Source organism: Lathyrus oleraceus, chromosome 3 (assembly GCF_024323335.1).
Source record: "Lathyrus oleraceus cultivar Zhongwan6 chromosome 3, CAAS_Psat_ZW6_1.0, whole genome shotgun sequence".
Taxonomy (NCBI): Eukaryota; Viridiplantae; Streptophyta; class Magnoliopsida; order Fabales; family Fabaceae; genus Lathyrus; species Lathyrus oleraceus.
The window spans coordinates 230,445,745-230,466,868 of record NC_066581.1 but is presented as its reverse complement, the minus strand read 5'-3'; the positions used below and the strand labels follow the sequence as shown (position 1 = coordinate 230,466,868).

Below are 21,124 nucleotides of genomic sequence, written 5' to 3'. Positions count from 1 at the left end.
CTGACTTGAAATTATCTTCTTCAATGTATATATGGAGATCACAAGAATAGCAAACAAATGTAATTGATTACAAAGAGACTAGGCTTGAAGATGAATTTGAGCCTATTGTTCTCTCTGAGAAATATATGACAGAGAACGATGACCGATATATTCACATGAATGTATAGCACAAGAGTCTGGATGTGAAGAACATCATACCGACGATACTCACATGAATCACAATATTAACTATGTGTAACGAGAATTGTTTTTGGGTCTGAAAATTTTATTTTTAACACGTTTCTGTGCAATGCGAATGCAGTGCCAAAACGGAAGTCAATGTATAGCACTTTCAGTAAGGCAGGTCTGTGGGAGGTTGCAAGCAGGTTTGGGTCTAGTTCTGAGCAAATCGGATTATGTCTATCTGTAGTTAAGCTGGTATGTATGTTTGAATTTAGAACTGCTCTTTGTTTTTGACCATAAACATAAGTTAAAGGTTTTGTATTGTCTGCCCTCTTCTACAACATGAGTTCATAGATCCAAAGGAAACACCAGAAGAGGTGGCTTCTAACTTCACATGTGCCATGTACGATACCCCTGAAGAAGTTCTTAAATGTGCTAGACACATGGTATGCATCTGTAACTTTATTCATAATCATTAAAATGTGTCCTTTGTTTGATTATTTGGTTATTTTTTGGGTTGGTAAGAGTTGGTATAAATTTATTTGATGAGTACAATTGGTACATGTTTACTTTTTTGCTGGGTAACATTTGATGGTCTATTAAGCTGTATAAAATAGCATGGTCATGGTGTCCTCAGTCAGAGTTATGATTACTTTTTGCCCCCTATTGAGAAAGACTTCTGCTGCTGTTGTATTGTGGGTCTCATCTGTTGGTTTCTACTTTCTTCAATCAGGTTATTTTTAAGATGGTCGAGGAAAACCCAAGAGATGTTGGGCATGAAATGGACGGGCTCAGTATAGTGTATGGAGACGAATCTCTGCCCCGTCTTTACGAAAATTCCCAAATTTCCTCTGAACAACTTCCTTCGCAGCAGCTAGGTAAATATTGTGTTAGGTGTATGCTGCCCTTCATCTAATGCATCCTATAACTAATCCTATTTTTGTTGCTTTGACAGGTATAGTGAGGCGGGTTGTTGCTCTTGGTCGATTTCTCCAGAACCCATTGGCAATGGTTGCAACATTATGTGGGCCCAGAAAGGAAATATTGTCATGGAAACTTTTGAGGATACTTTTGAGGATTTAGATGAGGTAAGGTACTCCACCTGGCTTTCTGGACACCTTTATTGTGTCACTATGACTTACTCTTTCCTATTCATTATTGCTTAGGTTATGGACCGGTATGTTGATCCCTTGGTTACTCATTTAAGAACAATGTTAAATTATCGCAAGTTCAGGACGGGTTTGAAAACAGAAGTTGATGAACTTTTGAAGACCGAAAAGGAAGAGAATCCAATGCGCATAGTTTATAGTTTTGGCATCTGTCATGAACATTCTGGCACATTTGTATTGACTTACATAAGAAGTACAAATCCACACCATGAGTACATTGGTCTTTACCCCAAAGGATTCAGGTTCCGCAAAAAGATGTTTGAGGATATTGACCGGCTTGTGGCATATTTTCAAAGGCACATCGATGATCCACAAAATGATTCAGCACCTTCCATTAGGTCAGTAGCTGCAATGGTGCCAATGCGAAGCCCTGCTACTGGTGGCTCATCAGGAGCATCTGTGGGTAGTGGCTGGGGTGGTTCAAACAGCGAGGGTGGTTGGAGAGGTCCCTCGTATGATAGGGATCGGTCTTCTACTCCTAGTTCCAGAACATGTATGAGATTTTAAATTCAGCTCTAGTTTGAGGTGAATCTAATTATTTTGTTTGGATTTCTTCTGCTAGTATTGCGCCTGCTTTGACATTAAATATAATTAGTTATCATGAATCCTCTTGTTATCAACATGTTGATTGGTTCCTTCTTCTGTGCATTTTGTTCTACATCTACCTGTTCTCTTTGTCTGCAGTTCACATATCATTCAACTAATTGCTTCCGCATGTCATTTTTCTAGTTCTTTTTATTCAAAATTAACTGTTTCTTTATTTTTACAGGACGACCTGATTACAGAAATAATGGGAATCGAGATGAACACCCTAGTGGATTGCCTCGTCCATATGGTGGTGGTCGAGGGCGTGGTCGCGGTTCTTATAGTAATAATAGTAGAGGACACAACTCCAACCACGAAAGACGTGCCGGTGCAACCAGATGGGGATCTGCTGTGAAAGACGGGGATGACAGTTTAGCAACTTCCCAGGGGCTAAGGTTCAAAATTCCCCTGGAAGAGAAGCATTTCCAGGTGGCTGGGGAGGTGGAGCTAGTGGTGGTGACAAAAGTGGATGGGGAGGTGGAGCTAGTGGTGGGGACAAAAGTGGCTGGGGTGCTGGTCCAAGCGATGCTGAACAGGGAAACTCTGGTTGGGGAACTGGATCCAAGAAAGCCGGAGACAATGGATGGTCTGGAAACTGACCGGGCGGAATCCACAGAGCATTCACATTCATCTATAATTTCTCTTTAAATCCACTCATTTGAAAAATAAAATGTGGATTATTAATTTATTAGAGTAATTGTAATTGATCTTGACTATGGAACTCTGCATTTCGTTTTCACATTAAAATTTCGATTATATGTTCATCGAACGACAACTGTCGAATATGATTTATAGTTTACTAATAAGATAAGAGGCCTGGTTGCTCGAGCTGGTGCGGAGGGGAACCTCCCGCTGTACAGGCCATGATAATTTTATGGCAGAATTTGATCTACGTAGCCGACCCCATTCAGTGAGATAAATCTTGATTGTTGTTATCTGATGTGTGTAATATCAAATTGATATGCTTAACTGACGTATGACGTTTTCACAGTTGCAGCTTTTCTACCGATGGAAGTACTAAAGCGCGGAGAACTTTAGCGATCATAAAGCCGGATGGATTGCTCGGTAACTACACAGATGATATCAAGAGAACAATTTCAGAATATGGTTTCAGCATTGTCAAGGAACAAATTGTTCAACTTGGCGAGGCGACTGTGAAAAGATTTTATGCAGAACACTCTTCAAAAAGCTTCTTTTCAAGCCTAGTTAAATACATGACAAGGTTCGTCCATTTTAAGGCCAAACTCCGTTCCGCTGAGCAATTTTTTTTCATATTGCTAATGGATTCGATCAATAAGCACACATGTCTAGCTTCATCACTATGTCTGATAATGTTATCGGTTCATCCGTATGATTTCTGTTTAATTGCATGTTTATAGTCTTTTATCATCTTTAATCTTCTCTTTTGCTTCTCCATAACTATAATCAGTGGACCAGTGTTAGTCATGGTTTTGGAAAAGGATAATGCTGTTGCTGATTGGCGCGCTTTAATGGGTCCTACTGATGCAAGCAAGGCCAAGATTACTCACCCTCACAGGTTTCCATAAACATGTTTACTAATCAAACTAATTTTGCTTGTTTAATCGATTTCTCTATGCTTAACTTGTTTATTAATTTGAACAGCATTAGAGCAAAATGTGGATTGGACACTGAAAAAAATTGTGTTCATGGTTCAGACTCTACCAAATCTGCACAAAGAGAGATACTATTTTTCTTCGACGAGCTCGCTCTAGGTGAGTAATTTTACTCGAGAATTCATAATATAAAGATACTTGCTTATTTAAGTATTCTTTTGAGAAAGATTATATTCGAATTATCATAAACCTTTGCCTCACCAATTCTTATGGCAGATGCAATTACAGAACACGATGAATTAATGCGCATAGTTTATAGTTTTGGCATCTGTCATGAACATCCTGGCACATTTGTATTGACTTACATAAGAAGTACAAATCCACACCATGAGTACATTGGTCTTTACCCCAAAGGATTCAGGTTCCGCAAAAAGATGTTTGAGGATATTGACCGGCTTGTGGCATATTTTCAAAGGCACATCGATGATCCACAAAATGATTCAGCACCTTCCATTAGGTCAGTAGCTGCAATGGTGCCAATGCGAAGCCCTGCTACTGGTGGCTCATCAGGAGCATCTGGTGCAGTAGCTGCTGGTGCAGTACCTTTAATTTAAGAGTCCTAGGTTAGAAAATAATGCCTCGTTACGACTACAAATCTTGACTCTCTAAGTAGCAACGGTACACGGAAATTACAGTTTGTTCTCGTGTTCTAATTATCTAAACTAATTTTATTGTTTTTCCTACTCCATGACATCAAACCATTCTCATAGCCTTAGATAAACATCGTGAGAATAGATAACGATACTTGCTACAGCTATCTGTGGGATTGAAAAATCTTTTATACTATAACTGATATTGTTTTAGATTTTTTTTCTATTGTCCACAAGTTCATGTAATATGAAGCGTATCAAAAGACATGAAATCAAATCAAATTGATGTATGAATTATCATTGTGTCAATAACTAGTTTATTAATGAAATATTTAGTTTTGGTTGCAAGGTTGTCTCAAATGACACTGTGGTCTATTTTGTGTTCAAATTTATGATGTATCAAACAAGATTGTATTAAATGATATTGTGAAAAATTATGGTTTATCAACATCCATGCTACTTGATTAAACAAGAAGTGAAAACCCAACACTAATAATCATATCATAATCAACATACACATACATAACATCTCAATTAAATTTGAATTAATCAAAAACAAAAACAAAGTAATATAAAAAACACTTAAACCATAACGCGTGAACCTTTCTATCCATCTATCACCATGACCCACAACATACATACATCAAATTAACACAAAATGTAACAAATTTCCGTCTATACTCATCTCAACCTAACACTCAATTGATTCACGAGGAATGCTAAATCCATTTGAAATATTGGCCATTTGAATTGAGCAGCTTGAGATATGAGTAATCGAATTGTCTCCATTCTTGCAACAGGTGCAAATACTTCGTCATAATCAACTCCTGCTTTCTGTTTGTATCCCTTCGCAACAAGTCTCGCTTTGTATCGTTCTATTTCTCCTTGAGCATTCATCTTTTCTTGAATACCCACTTTACACCAATGGGTTGACTAACTTTTGGCAATTAAGCTAGCTCCCAAGTGTTGTTGTGGTTAATCGCCCTGATCTCTTCGTCCATGGCACTTTTCCACTTCTTGTCTCGTACTGCTTCTTCAAAACTGATATTTTCAGCATCTGCCAAGAGACATACAAGGTGCACTTCACTTGTCGAATCATACAGATCTTGCAAACTTCGCATTCCGGGTTGTGGAGGTTCATCTTCATTGTCAGAGTCTTCAAGTTTTGTTGAAATGTTTGGTGGTACAACGACAGATGATTCTTCAACTTCGAAGATAACTTTTGTCGAACTGTTCCAGTCCCACTTACTTGCTTCGTTTATTCGAACGTCTCTACTCACTATCACCTTCTTTCTTATGGGATCGAATAGCTTGTACCCTTTTGTTTTCTCATCATACCCAATGAGTATGTATTTCTGACTTTTGTCTTCAAGCTTCGTTCTTCATTGATCTGGTACGTGTGCATAAGCCACACTACCAAATACTTTGAGATGAGAAACTGTTGGCTTCTGTCCGCTCCACGTTTCTTGTGGTGTTTGATCTTCTAACTTCGAATGTGGACATCGATTCTGAACATAAATGGAACATTGTACAGCTTCTGCCCAAAATTCCTTTGGCATGTTCTTGCTTTTAAGCATTGAACGAACCATGTCAATGACTGTTCGATTCTTCCTTTCAGCCACCCCATTTTGTTGAGGTGAGTATGTTGGAGTTAGAAATCTCCTTATGCCATGCTCTTCACAATACTTCATAAAGGTTGTCGAAGTATACTCACCACCTCTATCAGATCAAACTGCTTTAATGTGTCTGTCGGTTTCCTTCTCCACCATTACTTTGAACCTTTTGAACACCTCGAATGCTTCAGACTTTTCTTTCAAGAAATAAACCCATGTCTTCCGTGAGTAATCGTCGATAAAGGAAATAAAGTATCTTTTGCTACTAAAAGATTCTGGCGTGATTGGCCCACATATGTCGGTGTGAATTAAATCAAGGATATGCTTAGCTTGATATTCTGCCTTCTTTTGAAATGAAGTTCTTGTTTGTTTGCTAAGCACACATTCTTCACAGAACTTTCCTTCATAATTCATATCTGGTAGTCCATGCACCATGTTCTTTTTCGCCAACCTTTTTAAACCAGCATGATGTAGATGACCAAAGCGTAGATGCCATAGTGACGCTTTGTCTTCGACATTTACTTGTAAGCATTTTTCTCGAACGTTTATCAGATTCAGTTTGTACATTCGATTTCTCTCCATTTCGACACGAGCAATCAGATGTCCCAGCTTGTCCTTCAAATGCAGTATCCATTCTTTCATAAGTATCGAATAACCTTTTTCTGTAAGTTGTCCCAAACTCAAGATGTTGGTCTTAAGATTTGGTACATAATAAGCATCTTGAATTGATCCAATCAACCCATCCTTCTGCAAGTAATGGATCGTTCCCTTGCCTTCGACCTTCACTTTCGATGCATCTCCGAAAGACACATTGCCATATTCAATCTTTCTCATTTCTTTAAACAAGTGTTTATGACCACACATATGGTTACTTGCTCCTGAGTCAAGATACCAAACATTGTCATTTGTGTTGATCTCATTTTGAGCCATCAAGAGAAAACCTTCATTTGCTTCAGCTTCCAAAGTTAGATTGGTTGTTTCTTCTACCTTCTTTTCGATTCGACAATCTTTTGCAAGATGTCCCACTTTATCACAGTTATAGCATTTGAATGAGTTGCAATCCTTCGCATAATGACCATACTTGCCATACTTGTAGCATTCAAAGTTGGAATGGTTCGACCTACCACCTCTTTGACCACGTCCTCTGCCACGCCAATTTTGCTGGCTCGACTGTCCTCTCTCGAAGTTGCTGCCTCTACCACTTCGACCACCGTCACGTCCTCCACGACCACGTCCTCTTCCTCAATTTTTTTGAGAAAAGAGTACCTTTTCGTCTTTGATTTGCTCCTCGGTTTGATTTGCATCCTCTACTCCTTCTTCCTTCTTTTTCATCTTACGTTGTTCGTGTGCTTCGAGGGAACCAACGACCTCTTCGACTGAGAGCGTCGAAAGGTCCTTCGACTCTTCTATTGCGCACACAATATTCTTAAATTTATCTGTTAAAGATCTCAAAATCTTTTCAACAACTCGTGCATCAGTTACTGTTTCGCCATTTCTGATGAGTTGGTTCACCACCTTTTGTACACGCGTGATGTAGTCAGATACATTTTCTGACTCCTTCATTTGCATCCTCTCCAATTCGCCACGAAGATTTTGGAGTCGAACTTGCTTTACTCGATCTGCTCCTTTGAACACTTTCTCTAGCGTGTCCCACGCTTCTTTTGACGTAGTCGAACCGGCAATCTTTTCGAAGCCTAATTCATCAACAGCGCTAAACAGCATGTATAGTGCCGTTTTATCCTTCGATCGCGTCTCTTTCAACGCCTTGTTTTAAGCTGTCGTATATCCCACAATATCTGTTGGTTCTTCAAACCCATCTTTGGTCACCTCCCACGCGTCTAGAGATCCGAAAAGAGCTTTCATTTGGATACTCCAGTTTTCGTAATTTAACTTCGTTAGCCGTGACAACGGAATTTGATTCAACATGTTTGCCATTAGCTTTGATGCCAATTTGACAGAAGGAAGCAAGTCTTTTGTAACTTCTGTATTTTAATTAGAGTACATCCTTGGTCTTTATATAGACTCAGAAACTTCAACTATTCTAGGAAACATAATTATTAGTAAATACTATCAATAGGCCACTATCTCTTGACCTTCCAACTACAACAGACTCTTAATCTCTCCACTAACTTATTAATAGAAACCCACCAACTATAACATTAAAGTTTATTTAACATTAATAGAAACTAACATTATAACATCAAAGAAACTTGAAGGTGATAGTGGTTGAACTAGAGAAATTATGGTATTAGGAGATGATTTTGAGTAAAAAATATTGCATCCAAGACGTGGTATTTATAGAGACGGTACTTCAATTGTACGTAACATGTGGACGCCTGTGGGATTGGCGCCCACATGAAAGAACATGCAGGTGTCAGATGAATTGGCGCCCACCAACCAAAATACACCTAGGCACCAGGAGCATTGGCGCCTCCTCATGAGGGTCAATGCATGCGCCAATAACATTGGCGCCTCCTCATGAGGAGCCAACTGCATGCACCAATGCTATTGACGTCTCCTCTTACTGCATTGGGGGTGCACTAATTTATCCGACGCATCCTCTATAAAACCTGGTTATTTTAATTATTGGTTATTTTATTTATTTATTTTGAAAAACTGATTATTTAAAAAAAAATCTAAGATCTATAGTTTGCCTTTAAATTAAGGGCAATTTGAAATATTCCCATAAGATACCCGTAAATACTATCCACTTGTAAAAAAATTGTTACATGGAAACGGACATGATTACGAGTAATTATCCCATTAAAATACATAGATACGGGCACAAGTATGTATATATATATATATATATATGCGAAAAAATACTATGCACTAACACTGTAAAATATTTTTACATTGTCAACCAATAAGAGACGTGTATCCCGCCAAATCACACGTTTAATTTTAAAATACTGATATGACATGGCAGAACGTTATAATTCTATTGGTTGATGGTGTAAAAAAAGTTTACACTGACAATGCACTACCTTTAATCTCTCTCTCTCTCTCTCTCTCTCTCTCTCTCTCTATATATATATATATATATATATATATATATATATAGAGAGAGAGAGAGAGAGAGAGAGAGAGAGAGAGAGATAACACCCAAGACCGGAGAGGCCGAAGAGTGGTTACATGTAACACCCGAGAGCGAAGGAGTGGTTATCGGTGCATGAGGCATGACAATGAGACACTTCTATCAGCTTCTAGAGAAAAATCAAATTCACATCAAAATAAGAGGGATCTTGAGGCTGTGCAGGTATGAGACTACATGGTTGAAGGAAGGCTTATAATGATTAATTGGTACTATCTATTCCAATAAAATGCATCTTCTTTTCAATAGCCTAACAGATAAGAACTCCATAGATCTCTATAACATCATTAGTTGCATCGCATCTTCCATAAATGCGCCTTCTTTTCAACTGCATCTTTCATAGATCTCCATAATATCATTCATTGCATCGCATATGTGTTTCTTTAGCATTTTCTATGAAATGTTTTAAGGAGTTCCACTCCTTTTATATTTCAAACTTTCTTGATCTAAAACATAAGAGTCTAAATTTTCAGGTGGAGGTGGAAGATGGGAAAATAATGGTGGACTAAAATTATTTATATATATGTATTGTCGCATGATAGAAAATAGAGGGTGAAATAATAAGAAGCAAAGTTATGATGACATAAAAGACATACAAATCAATTATAGTTGTTGGCTATTCATTATCCTCCATGCTTTTTTAATCAATATCAAAGTCCAGTCCATCCAAGTTAAGCTAATGCACCCATTTGATGGCTGCTAGAAGGTCTAATGCCTCCCATGTATAAACCTCAGTAATAGGTCATACACAAACACCTCAGTCATGGTCCATGATAGAATTTCCTCAAGGGGTAACAAGGATCCTCCTATGAAGGTCCAACATCTAATTTCCTCGAGGGGCGACAACGATCCTTTCTTGAAGGTGTAACATATAATTTCCTCGACCGGTGGCAAGGACTCTCCAGTGAAGGTCTAGCATATAATTTCCTATTGGGACAATAATGATCGTTTCATGAAGGTTCAACATATAATTTCCTTGATGGGTGGCAAATATCCTTCTGTGAAGGTCCAACATAAAATACACTTTAAAGGGAAGGGGGTATCCATTTGTTTACTTTGTTCGACTTGAAAATTGGAGTTTAGTTTTGTTTATAGAAGATGGAGTTTGGTTTGTCTTCGAAGACAAGTTTTAAGAAGATTAGTTGCTATGATGCTCTGTTCGCTAGGGGTCAAAAAGTTTGGAGAAAACTAAAGTAAATGATGGTAACATTATGATTTTGGAAAATAATGTTGTTGGGAGTTTTACTCTCATTTGACAGTAAAAGCCAAGGAAATATTTGATTTATATTTTAATTAAAAAATAGAATAAAATTAACATTACTACAAAAAACAGATGTATCATCGGGCGCGAAGTTTATTTAACCTCAGCTACAAAGGCGAGGTAACGAAGAGCGTGATTAAAATATGTCACTTTACCCCTCGGTTTTAGAATAACTTAAGCAAAACCGAGGGGAAATATATATTCTTTTTTTTATGTCACTTTACCCCTCTCAATTTATGAAAATATGTCACTTTACCTGTCTCAATTTATGAACAAAATCGAGGGGAAATATATATATTCTTTTTTTTTAAATACTCATTACATTGTTTACACAGAATATTAATAAATTAATTTGCTTACAAACTACATTGTTTCAAAGAATATTAAGGTAAACTCTTGAGTCTGATTTATCGTCATCATTATCGGTGAAGAATAAATGCTGGATATATTGGAGAAGAGCAAATATTGAGGATCCTCATTTCATTGATCTTAAGGAAGATCAAATGTCTGATATAAAACAAAAAATATTAGACAACTAAAATAAATATGCAATTATATGATTATTTAAGGACACAAACCTTGACCACGAATAATTTTCTGCTCTTGCAATCCATCCAAGAGAAAAAATTTCAAATAAAATAAATATTTTTTTAAGTTTTAAAGTTTTCATATCAAATGTTCCATTATCAATTTTTAATATTCATAATGTTTTTCTAACAAGGGTTTTAAGATTCACGTGGATCACTAATGGTAGTGTCCTGATCGTTGATATTAATTAAATGGACGACAAATATTTGTTTAAGGATGATGAATGAACTCAATAAATACACTTATATTTCCCCCCGATTATTACTCAAAAACGAGGTAAAATATGTTTCTTGTTAAATAAAAAATACACAAAATAGGTTTCATCCCAAGTTCCACATACCTCTCGGTTTCTGTAACCGGGGAGAAAAGTTTTTTTTAAAATTATATTCTTTATAGATAATATTAAAATAAATTGTTTAAACAAATCCTGGTTTTGAGAATGAATTCTTGGATAACAACAAATCTTTTAAAATTTCTGATAAGTTATCTGTTCCAACCCATAATTTTTTTTCTGCACTTACAATAAATCCCAGAGAGATTTCATTATCTTGAGCACATGTTTTCATGGCAAATACTTTCGCATGAAAGAAAATAAGATAATTGTGTTTAGGAATAAATTTCTCAATGTCGTCTACCAAGGAAAACAATAAATTTCTCAATATTTCTTTGATTAACAACATAGGAACATTCTTCCAAAAATACAACAACATCAACACCATTATGTTGGAATGAATTGTAAGAGCAGAAAAAATATTTTATACAAGATAGAAGAACATTGAAGATTTTTTTTTTGTCTTGCAATCCCTCCCAAAGAATGCACAAGTTTGAAGTAGCTACATATAAGTTAGGTTTATGGTAAAATCTGATTAACAAGTGTTTTTATAGTAGAATCTGATAATCTAATTCCTTGGTTATTAAATATAACCGAAGCAATAGATCATTAACTTAAAAATAAAAATAAAAGTAAAAAGAAAGGCAACATGTTTACAGAAATAAAAACATAAACTATTATTATTGGGATTCGAAGCATGTCCTGGATTATTTTTTCCCTTGGTTAAATTTAGAAACTGAGGGAATATGTGGTATTTATTAAAAAATAAAATAAAACATGACGCTCATTGGCATTATACCTTGATTTTTAGTTGGGTGAGGTGAAAGTTTTGTCATAAAATATATTGTTTGTAGTAGTGTAAAGACACTATTAGTGTTCCTCTTAGTTAGCATTCAACACCGAGGGAATATCTAATTTAAATTTTAATAAATAAATAGAATAAAATAAGGGTCCCATTTTAAAATAAATAAAATCATAAACATTAGTTGCTCGGAATCGAAGTGTGTCCATAAGTGACTTTTCCCCTAAGAGAATACGTAACATTTTTTGTTGAACAAAAAATTGATGAACGGTAAGAAATATCAAATACAACTCCCTACCATAGACCATTATCTTTTTTAGATGCAATATCTTCTAATTATGATTATGAATAAATTTTTCAATGTTATCAACCAAGGCAAGCAAGCAATAAATCACCTTATCTTTGCTTTCATGACAACATTGAAAAATTATTCCTAAAATACAACTACAAGAACATAATAACGACAACAACAAAATAACAGAGACAACAATAGAAACAACAACAAGAAAAACATAATGGAGTTTGGTTTAGGGGATTAATATGGATACGCAAATGAAAAATTAAATTTGGAGACAAATGAGTTAGGTTTAGGGCTTAGTACATGGTGCTTTATATATAACATAACTTTTCCCCTTGATTTTATCAAGTAAGCGAGAGGAAACTTTATTATTTTTAGGAGTAGTTCTAAATAGAAAGTCACTAGGATTAGGAAGAGACATTAAATATCACGAGATTGATGTTCATAGAAAACTAATTGTATTAATTCGAAGTAGTGAATTTTCTTTCTTAGGTAGAGTGCTCCCCAAACGTAGATGTGACTTCATCGAACTGAGTTACCGATCTCTTATTTCTTTATTGCTTTCTACTTTGTGTTTTTATTGATGTCATAGTATTGTCTTAAAGAGTTTAAGAAGTTGGACCAATTGCCCTAACATCGTGTCCAACATATGTCCACTGAGGAACAAAATCTCAGTTACCTAACGTATTCTTCCATAATTGATTATTCTTGTTCATACTTTTTCATCTTCATCGTCTTTTGGTTCAATATGTTTTGATTCATCTTGTTCATAATTTTTTATTCTTCATATTGTTCATACGTTTTTCTTCTTCATTGTTTCCATCCCATGCGACATTCATCATCTCCATCCTGGGCTTCATTCGATTTAGGGTTTGAAAAAATGGGAGAAAGCAAAACTTCATCAATTGGAAACTAAAGTGGATTGAGTTTATCCAGATGTAGATGCAATGAAGCAATGAAGACGTTGGTTGTAAACACCATTCAAAACCACAAGAAAAAGTTCTGAAGATGTTGAAATGCATGGGTAGAAAATATTTAATTTTTTCATTATTTTCTACATGTTTAACTCATTCTTATTTTGTACCTAATTGTAGAGTGTGGAAAATTGTGATCTACTTATCTAAGTTGATGAAGTTGGATATGTTCAAAGTAGGAATGGAAATTAAAAGATTCCAACAAATTGCAATAATTATGAAATGATAATGGCTTACTCAAGAGAATTTGGGAAGGACATTGACAACGAACTTGGGAATGAATTTGGGGTAAAATTCAGTTCAAAGAGGCATGAAAAGATCAAGAAGAAGGTTTAAATGGAGAAGAACAAAAGTCAGTGTTTGATGATTGCACTTATATTGTCTTGGATTTTTTTCCTATTTTCCACGAGTTCATGTAATATGAAGTGTATCAAAAGACATGGAATCAAATCAAATGTGATGAATGAATTATCATTGTGTCAATAACTAGTTTATTAATGAAATATTTAGTTTTGTTTGCAAGGTTGTCTCAAATGACACTGTGGTCTATTTTGTGTTCAAATTTATGATGTATCAAACAAGATTGTATTAAATGATATTGTGAAAAATTATGGTCTATTTTTGTATGGAGTTATGATGTTTCTTTTCTTTTTCCATTTTTGCATATTACAACCATTGGGAACGTTTTCTTTCTTTCCATTTTTACATCCTTTTATACTCTTCCTGTTATGTACATTGTAATGCTACCAATTTGGTATTACAATAATTGTTCTTAATATGAGTAGATTCACCAAAATCATGAGATCTCTTTTGTCTCAACTTTTCCATTTCATTTTACGCGTCTCTGACTTGAAATTATCTTCTTCAATTAATATGTATATATGGAGATCACAAGAATAGCAAACAAATGTAATTGATTTATATGTATTTTATGTCATCAGAACTTTTCTTCTTCTTATTTTACCCACCTATTATTATCTATCATGCGGCAATACATATAAATAATTTTACTCGACCATTATTTTCCCATTTTCCATCTCCACTTGAAAATTTAGTCTGTTATGTTTTAGATCAGACAACACTCATTTTAATAGATTTGAATAGTCCATATCATTTTCTCTCTCTCTCATTTTATGTATTGATATTAAGCAAAAATAGACGTAGTGGACTTTGAGATTGAGTCAAAAAGTATAGCGGATAATACCTCCTATTTCATAACCATAAAATACCTCACATAGTATTTTAGATTATTTTATCTATTTTTTATTATATTATATTGGTATTTTGTGGTTGTGTTAGGTATTTAACTAGTATGAGATTTTATGCGCGAAAACGGAACAAAACAGCAAAAATCGGAAGAAAATGCCAAGACTGTGTCATGGATTTCAGAAACCCAAAAATTCACCCACTAACAGCAATACCTTGAAGGCTTCTCCCACTTTCTCCATTATTCATACATGATCTGTGGCTGTTAGTAATCGAAAATCCTCCTATAAATAATTAGTGTTAAGCTTGGTGTTTATCTTCAAGCAAGTTTATATTGCAACATTTAATTTTCAACAAGGTTTTATTTTCTGTATTGTATTAAAAACTCCATTTTGAGCAAATTACAGTTTAATTTTGAGGTTTAATTTGATTTCTCTTTCAATTATTTATTAATGTCATTTTTATTGTTTGAAGCTTTTACATGTCATTTTACTAAATTACCTTTAATCTTATTTAGTTGTTATTTTAATTGCCAAATTTATATGATATTATTCTTATCTTACCATTTTAATTATCAAATTATATTTCAGTGCTATTACTACTTTCATAAACATATATAATTTGTTTACTGTTATTGTTATTCTATTTATGCTTGTTCACGTGTTCAATATGCTAGCTTAAATTACGAGAGTCTGGATGTGAAGAACGTCATACCGACGATACTCACATGAATCACAATATTAACTATGCGTAACAAGAATTGTTTTTGGGTCTGAAAATTTTGTTTTTAACACGTTTCTATGCAATGCGAATGCAGTGCCAAAACGGAAGTCAATGTATAGCACTTTCAGTAAGGCAGGTCTGTGGGAGGTTGCAAGCAGGTTTGGGTCTAGTTCTGAGCAAATCGGATTATGTCTATCTGTAGTTAAGCTGGTACGTATGTTTGAATTTAGAACTGCTCTTTGTTTTTGACCATAAACATAAGCTAAAGGTTTTGTATTGTCTGCCCTCTTCTACAGCATGAGTTCATAGATCCAAAGGAAACACCAGAAGAGGTGGCTTCTAACTTCACATGTGCCATGTACGATACCCCTGAAGAAGTTCTTAAATGTGCTAGACACATGGTATGCATCTGTAACTTTATTCATAATCATTAAAATGTGTCCTTTGTTTGATTATTTGGTTATTTTTTGGGTTGGTAAGAGTTGGTATAAATTTATTTGATGAGTACAATTGGTACATGTTTACTTTTTTGCTGGGTAACATTTGATGGTCTATTAAGCTGTATAAAATGGCATGGTCATGGTGTCCTCAGTCAGAGTTATGATTACTTTTTGCCCCCTATTGAGAAAGACTTCTGCTGCTGTTGTATTGTGGGTCTCATCTGTTGGTTTCTACTTTCTTCAATCAGGTTATTTTTAAGATGGTCGAGGAAAACCCAAGAGATGTTGGGCATGAAATGGACGGGCTCAGTATAGTGTATGGAGACGAATCTCTGCCCCGTCTTTACGAAAATTCCCAAATTTCCTCTGAACAACTTCCTTCGCAGCAGCTAGGTAAATATTGTGTTAGGTGTATGCTGCCCTTCATCTAATGCATCCTATAACTAATCCTATTTTTGTTGCTTTGACAGGTATAGTGAGGCGGGCTGTTGCTCTTGGTCGATTTCTCCAGAACCCATTGGCAATGGTTGCAACATTATGTGGGCCCAGAAAGGAAATATTGTCATGGAAACTGACCCCTTGGGAGAGTTTTCTCAACCCGGATGATAAAATTGGGATAGTTGAGCAGATTATGGTAGATGTGACCAATCAGGCTGGCTTAGACATTAATTTAGCAATAAGTCATGAGTGGTTATTTGCTCCGTTACAATTTATTTCGGGGCTTGGTCCACGGAAGGCTGCATCCTTGCAAAGATCGCTAGTTAGAGCCGGCTCAATTTATACCCGGAAGGACTTTTTGACCGAACACCAACTTGGTAAAAAGGTGTTTGTCAACGCGGTTGGTTTCTTGCGTGTGAGGCGAAGTGGATTAGCTGCTAGCAGCAGCCAATTTATTGATTTGCTGGATGATACACGAATTCATCCAGAGTCTTATATTCTTGCACAAGAGTTGGCCAAAGATGTCTATGATGAAGACGGCACTGGTGATGCATATGATGACGATGATGCCCTAGAGATGGCCATAGAACATGTGAGAGATCGACCTAGTTATTTGAAAAATCTGGATGTTGAGGAATATGCTTCTGGAAATAATCGTCAAGACAAGATTGAAACTCTCTATGATATAAAAAGAGAATTGATTCAAGGTTTTCAGGATTGGCGTAAGCAATATGAAGAACCAAGTCCGGATGAGGAGTTCTATATGATTTCAGGTGAGACTGAAGAGACTCTTGCCGAAGGTAAAATGGTCCAGGTTACGGTTCGCCGAGTTCAAGCCCAAAGAGCAATATGCGGGCTTGAATCCGGAATGACCGGAATCCTCATGAAAGAAGACTATGCAGATGACTTGAGAGATATAATTGAATTATCTGATAGGCTACATGAAGGCGACATGCTCACTTGTAAAATCAAGTCAATCCAAAAAAACAGGTATCAAGTCTTCCTTGTTTGTAAAGAAAGTGAAATGAGAAGTGATCGGTTACATCACAACCACAACTTTGATCCATATTACCACGAAGACCGGAGTTCCTTGCCGAATGAGCAAGACAAAATTAGGAAAGAAAGGGAGCGTTCAAAGAAGCATTTCAAGCCTAGGATGATTGTTCATCCACGGTTTCAGAATATTACTACTGATGAAGCAATTGAGGTTTGCTTTTTAGTAACTTCATGCTGTATTGACCATTTTCTAGGCTTAATTGGATTGATTCTTGATTCGTTGTATGTATTATTCTTTGGAGAGACACACACACACACGTAAATGCATACAATTTTGCTATTATTTCCCTAGATATATCTGACCAAAAACAGAAACAAGGGCCTTCCTCTATTGGTTTCTTAATAATTTGTTTTCCTTTTAGCAATAAATATGTTGACATGCTCTTTTTAATTAGTCAGGAACCTAGTGCACATTTTGTTAGGAACCTAGAACAATTTTTCCCAATAAGTGTGAAAAGAGTATTTCCTCCTGCTTCTATTATCCTCACTCATCTTTTGCTAATTAGATGTCATAGATTTGAATAAAGCATTGTAGTTCTAGTTTGTAAAGTTGGTTTATGTTCTTGATGTGAGAACTACTACTGATATATTAATTAATATAGATGATAACAATAACAAAGTTTAGTAAAAACATTTATACAATACTGAGATTTTATCTCTAAAACACTGTCTTCTAAGTGGCATGCGCTAGTTACGAGGAAAAAGGACAAATTGAATTTGTGTATAATGGATGGTTATGTGCATGCTTAACTTCACCTGTCTTTATGCAGTTCTTGTCAGACAAGGATCCTGGTGAAAGTATTTTCCGTCCTAATTCTAAGGGTCCTTCATACCTTACTTTGACTCTTAAAATTCACGATGGAGTGTATGCCCACAAGGAGATAATTGAGGGCGGCAAGGAACTCAAGGACATCACAAGCTTACTTCGAATTGGAAAGACTCTTAAAATTGGAGAGGATACTTTTGAGGATTTAGATGAGGTAAGGTACTCCACCTGGCTTTCTGGACACCTTTATTGTGTCACTATGACTTACTCTTTCCTATTCATTATTGCTTAGGTTATGGACCGGTATGTTGATCCCTTGGTTACTCATTTAAGAGCAATGTTAAATTATCGCAAGTTCAGGACGGGTTTGAAAACAGAAGTTGATGAACTTTTGAAGACCGAAAAGGAAGAGAATCCAATGCGCATAGTTTATAGTTTTGGCATCTGTCATGAACATCCTGGCACATTTGTATTGACTTACATAAGAAGTACAAATCCACACCATGAGTACATTGGTCTTTACCCCAAAGGATTCAGGTTCCGCAAAAAGATGTTTGAGGATATTGACCGGCCTGTGGCATATTTTCAAAGGCACATCGATGATCCACAAAATGATTCAGCACCTTCCATTAGGTCAGTAGCTGCAATGGTGCCAATGCGAAGCCCTGCTACTGGTGGCTCATCAGGAGCATCTGTGGGTAGTGGCTGGGGTGGTTCAAACAGCGAGGGTGGTTGGAGAGGTCCCTCGTATGATAGGGACCGGTCTTCTACTCCTGGTTCCAGAACAGGTATGAGATTTTAAATTCAGCTCTAGTTTGAGGTGAATCTAATTATTTTGTTTGGATTTCTTCTGCTAGTATTGCGCCTGCTTTGACATTAAATATAATTAGTTATCATGAATCCTCTTGTTATCAACATGTTGATTGGTTCCTTCTTCTGTGCATTTTGTTCTACATCTACCTGTTCTCTTTGTCTGCAGTTCACATATCATTCAACTAATTGCTTCCGCATGTCATTTTTCTAGTTCTTTTTATTCAAAATTAACTGTTTCTTTATTTTTACAGGACGACCTGATTACAGAAATAATGGGAATCGAGATGAACACCCTAGTGGATTGCCTCGTCCATATGGTGGTGGTCGAGGGCGTGGTCGCGGTTCTTATAGTAATAATAGTAGAGGACACAACTCCAACCACGAAAGACGTGCCGGTGCAACCAGATGGGGATCTGCTGTGAAAGACGGGGATGACAGTTTAAGCAACTTCCCAGGGGCTAAGGTTCAAAATTCCCCTGGAAGAGAAGCATTTCCAGGTGGTTGGGGAGGTGGAGCTAGTGGTGGTGACAAAAGTGGCTGGGGAGGTGGAGCTAATGGTGGTGACAAAAGTGGCTGGGGAGGTGGAGCTAGTGGTGGTGACAAAAGTGGATGGGGAGGTGGAGCTAGTGGTGGGGACAAAAGTGGCTGGGGTGCTGGTCCAAGCGATGCTGAACAGGGAAACTCTGGTTGGGGAACTGGATCCAAGAAAGCCGGAGACAATGGATGGTCTGGAAACTGACCGGGCGGAATCCACAGAGCATTCACATTCATCTGTAATTTCTCTTTAAATCCACTCATTTGAATGATAAAATGTGGATTATTAATTTATTAGAGTAATTGTAGTTGATCTTGACTATGGAACTCTGCATTTCGTTTTCACATTAAAATTTCGATTATATGTTCATCGAACGACAACTGTCGAATATGATTTATAGTTTACTAATAAGATAAGAGGCCTGGTTGCTCGAGCTGGTGCGGAGGGGAACCTCCCACTGTACAGGCCATGATAATTTTATGGCAGAATTTGATCTACGTAGCCGACCCCATTCAGTGAGATAAATCTTGATTGTTGTTATCTGATGTGTGTAATATCAAATTGATATGCTTAACTGACGTATGACGTTTTCACAGTTGCAGCTTTTCTACCGATGGAAGTACTAAAGCGCGGAGAACTTTAGCGATCATAAAGCCGGATGGATTGCTCGGTAACTACACAGATGATATCAAGAGAACAATTTCAGAATATGGTTTCAGCATTGTCAAGGAACAGATTGTTCAACTTGGCGAGGCGACTGTGAAAAGATTTTATGCAGAACACTCTTCAAAAAGCTTCTTTTCAAGCCTAGTTAAATACATGACAAGGTTCGTCCATTTTAAGGCCAAACTCCGTTCCGCTGAGCAATTTTTTTTCATATTGCTAATGGATTCGATCAATAAGCACACATGTCTAGCTTCATCACTATGTCTGATAATGTTATCGGTTCATCCGTATGATTTCTGTTTAATTGCATGTTTATAGTCTTTTATCATCTTTAATCTTCTCTTTTGCTTCTCCATAACTATAATCAGTGGACCAGTGTTAGTCATGGTTTTGGAAAAGGATAATGCTGTTGCTGATTGGCGCGCTTTAATGGGTCCTACTGATGCAAGCAAGGCCAAGATTACTCACCCTCACAGGTTTCCATAAACATGTTTACTAATCAAACTAATTTTGCTTGTTTAATCGATTTCTCTATGCTTAACTTGTTTATTAATTTGAACAGCATTAGAGCAAAATGTGGATTGGACACTGAAAAAAATTGTGTTCATGGTTCAGACTCTACCAAATCTGCACAAAGAGAGATACTATTTTTCTTCGACGAGCTCGCTCCAGGTGAGTAATTTTACTCGAGAATTCATAATATAAAGATACTTGCTTATTTAAGTATTCTTTTGAGAAAGATTATATTCGAATTATCATAAACCTTTGCCTCACCAATTCTTATGGCAGATGCAATTACAGAACACGATGAATTAATGCGCATAGTTTATAGTTTTGGCATCTGTCATGAACATCCTGGCACATTTGTATTGACTTCCATAAGAAGTACAAATCCACACCATGAGTACATTGGTCTTTACCCCAAAGGATTCAGGTTCCGCAAAAAGATGTTTGAGGATATTGACCGGCTTGTGGCATATTTTCAAAGGCACATCGATGATCCACAAAATGATTCAGCACCTTCCATTAGGTCAGTAGCTGCAATGGTGCCAATGCGAAGCCCTGCTACTGGTGGCTCATCAGGAGCATCTGGTGCAGTAGCTGCTGGTGCAGTACCTTTAATTTAAGAGTCCTAGGTCAGAAAATAATGCCTCGTTACGACTACAAATCTTGACTCTCTAAGTAGCAACGGTACACGGAAATTACACTTTGTTCTCGTGTTCTAATTATCTAAACTAATTTTATTGTTTTTCCTACTCCATGACATCAAACCATTCTCATAGCCTTAGATAAACATCGTGAGAATAGATAACGATATTTGATACAGCTATATGTGGGATTGATAAATCTTTTATACTATAACTGATATTATCTTGGATT

General features: G+C 36.4%; 4 protein-coding genes and 1 pseudogene across 5 annotated transcripts in view; all 5 read left to right on the top strand.

Annotated features, from left to right (window-relative positions):
• The window catches only part of LOC127126489 (transcription elongation factor SPT6 homolog), a 36,981-nt gene extending 35,519 nt beyond the window's left edge, over positions 1 to 1,462 (top strand). The window contains exon 6 of the mRNA XM_051055422.1: positions 1,329 to 1,462. The gene's annotated coding sequence lies outside the window, so the exon portion shown is untranslated. The remainder of the gene's footprint in view (positions 1 to 1,328) is intronic.
• Positions 1 to 2,564, top strand: part of LOC127130583 (transcription elongation factor SPT6 homolog) — a 73,446-nt pseudogene extending 70,882 nt beyond the window's left edge.
• Positions 2,565 to 2,779: 215 nt separating this feature from the next.
• On the top strand, positions 2,780 to 4,104 carry LOC127130582 (probable nucleoside diphosphate kinase 5). The gene is made up of 5 exons (XM_051059564.1): positions 2,780 to 2,826; positions 2,908 to 3,138; positions 3,346 to 3,453; positions 3,540 to 3,649; positions 3,767 to 4,104. The coding sequence occupies exons 1-5, from the start codon at positions 2,780 to 2,782 to the stop codon at positions 4,102 to 4,104; spliced, it is 834 nt and encodes a 277-aa protein (XP_050915521.1).
• A 10,331-nt stretch (positions 4,105 to 14,435) lies between these two features.
• On the top strand, positions 14,436 to 18,245 carry LOC127126486 (transcription elongation factor SPT6 homolog). The gene is made up of 6 exons (XM_051055418.1): positions 14,436 to 14,571; positions 15,125 to 15,240; positions 15,327 to 15,431; positions 15,719 to 15,863; positions 15,941 to 17,115; positions 17,735 to 18,245. The coding sequence occupies exons 1-6, from the start codon at positions 14,559 to 14,561 to the stop codon at positions 18,020 to 18,022; spliced, it is 1,842 nt and encodes a 613-aa protein (XP_050911375.1). The 5' UTR covers positions 14,436 to 14,558; the 3' UTR covers positions 18,023 to 18,245.
• A 28-nt stretch (positions 18,246 to 18,273) lies between these two features.
• LOC127126487 (probable nucleoside diphosphate kinase 5) lies at positions 18,274 to 21,124 on the top strand. 2 transcript variants are annotated; one of them, XM_051055419.1, is made up of 5 exons: positions 19,131 to 19,316; positions 19,675 to 19,905; positions 20,113 to 20,220; positions 20,307 to 20,416; positions 20,534 to 21,124. In XM_051055419.1, the coding sequence occupies exons 1-5, from the start codon at positions 19,267 to 19,269 to the stop codon at positions 20,869 to 20,871; spliced, it is 837 nt and encodes a 278-aa protein (XP_050911376.1). In that variant the 5' UTR covers positions 19,131 to 19,266; the 3' UTR covers positions 20,872 to 21,124. The 2 variants fall into 2 exon arrangements, with proteins under 2 accessions (XP_050911377.1, XP_050911376.1); XM_051055420.1 differs by lacking the exons at positions 20,113 to 20,220; positions 20,307 to 20,416; positions 20,534 to 21,124 and adding an exon at positions 18,274 to 18,518 and having other exon boundaries at positions 18,795 to 19,316; positions 19,675 to 19,823.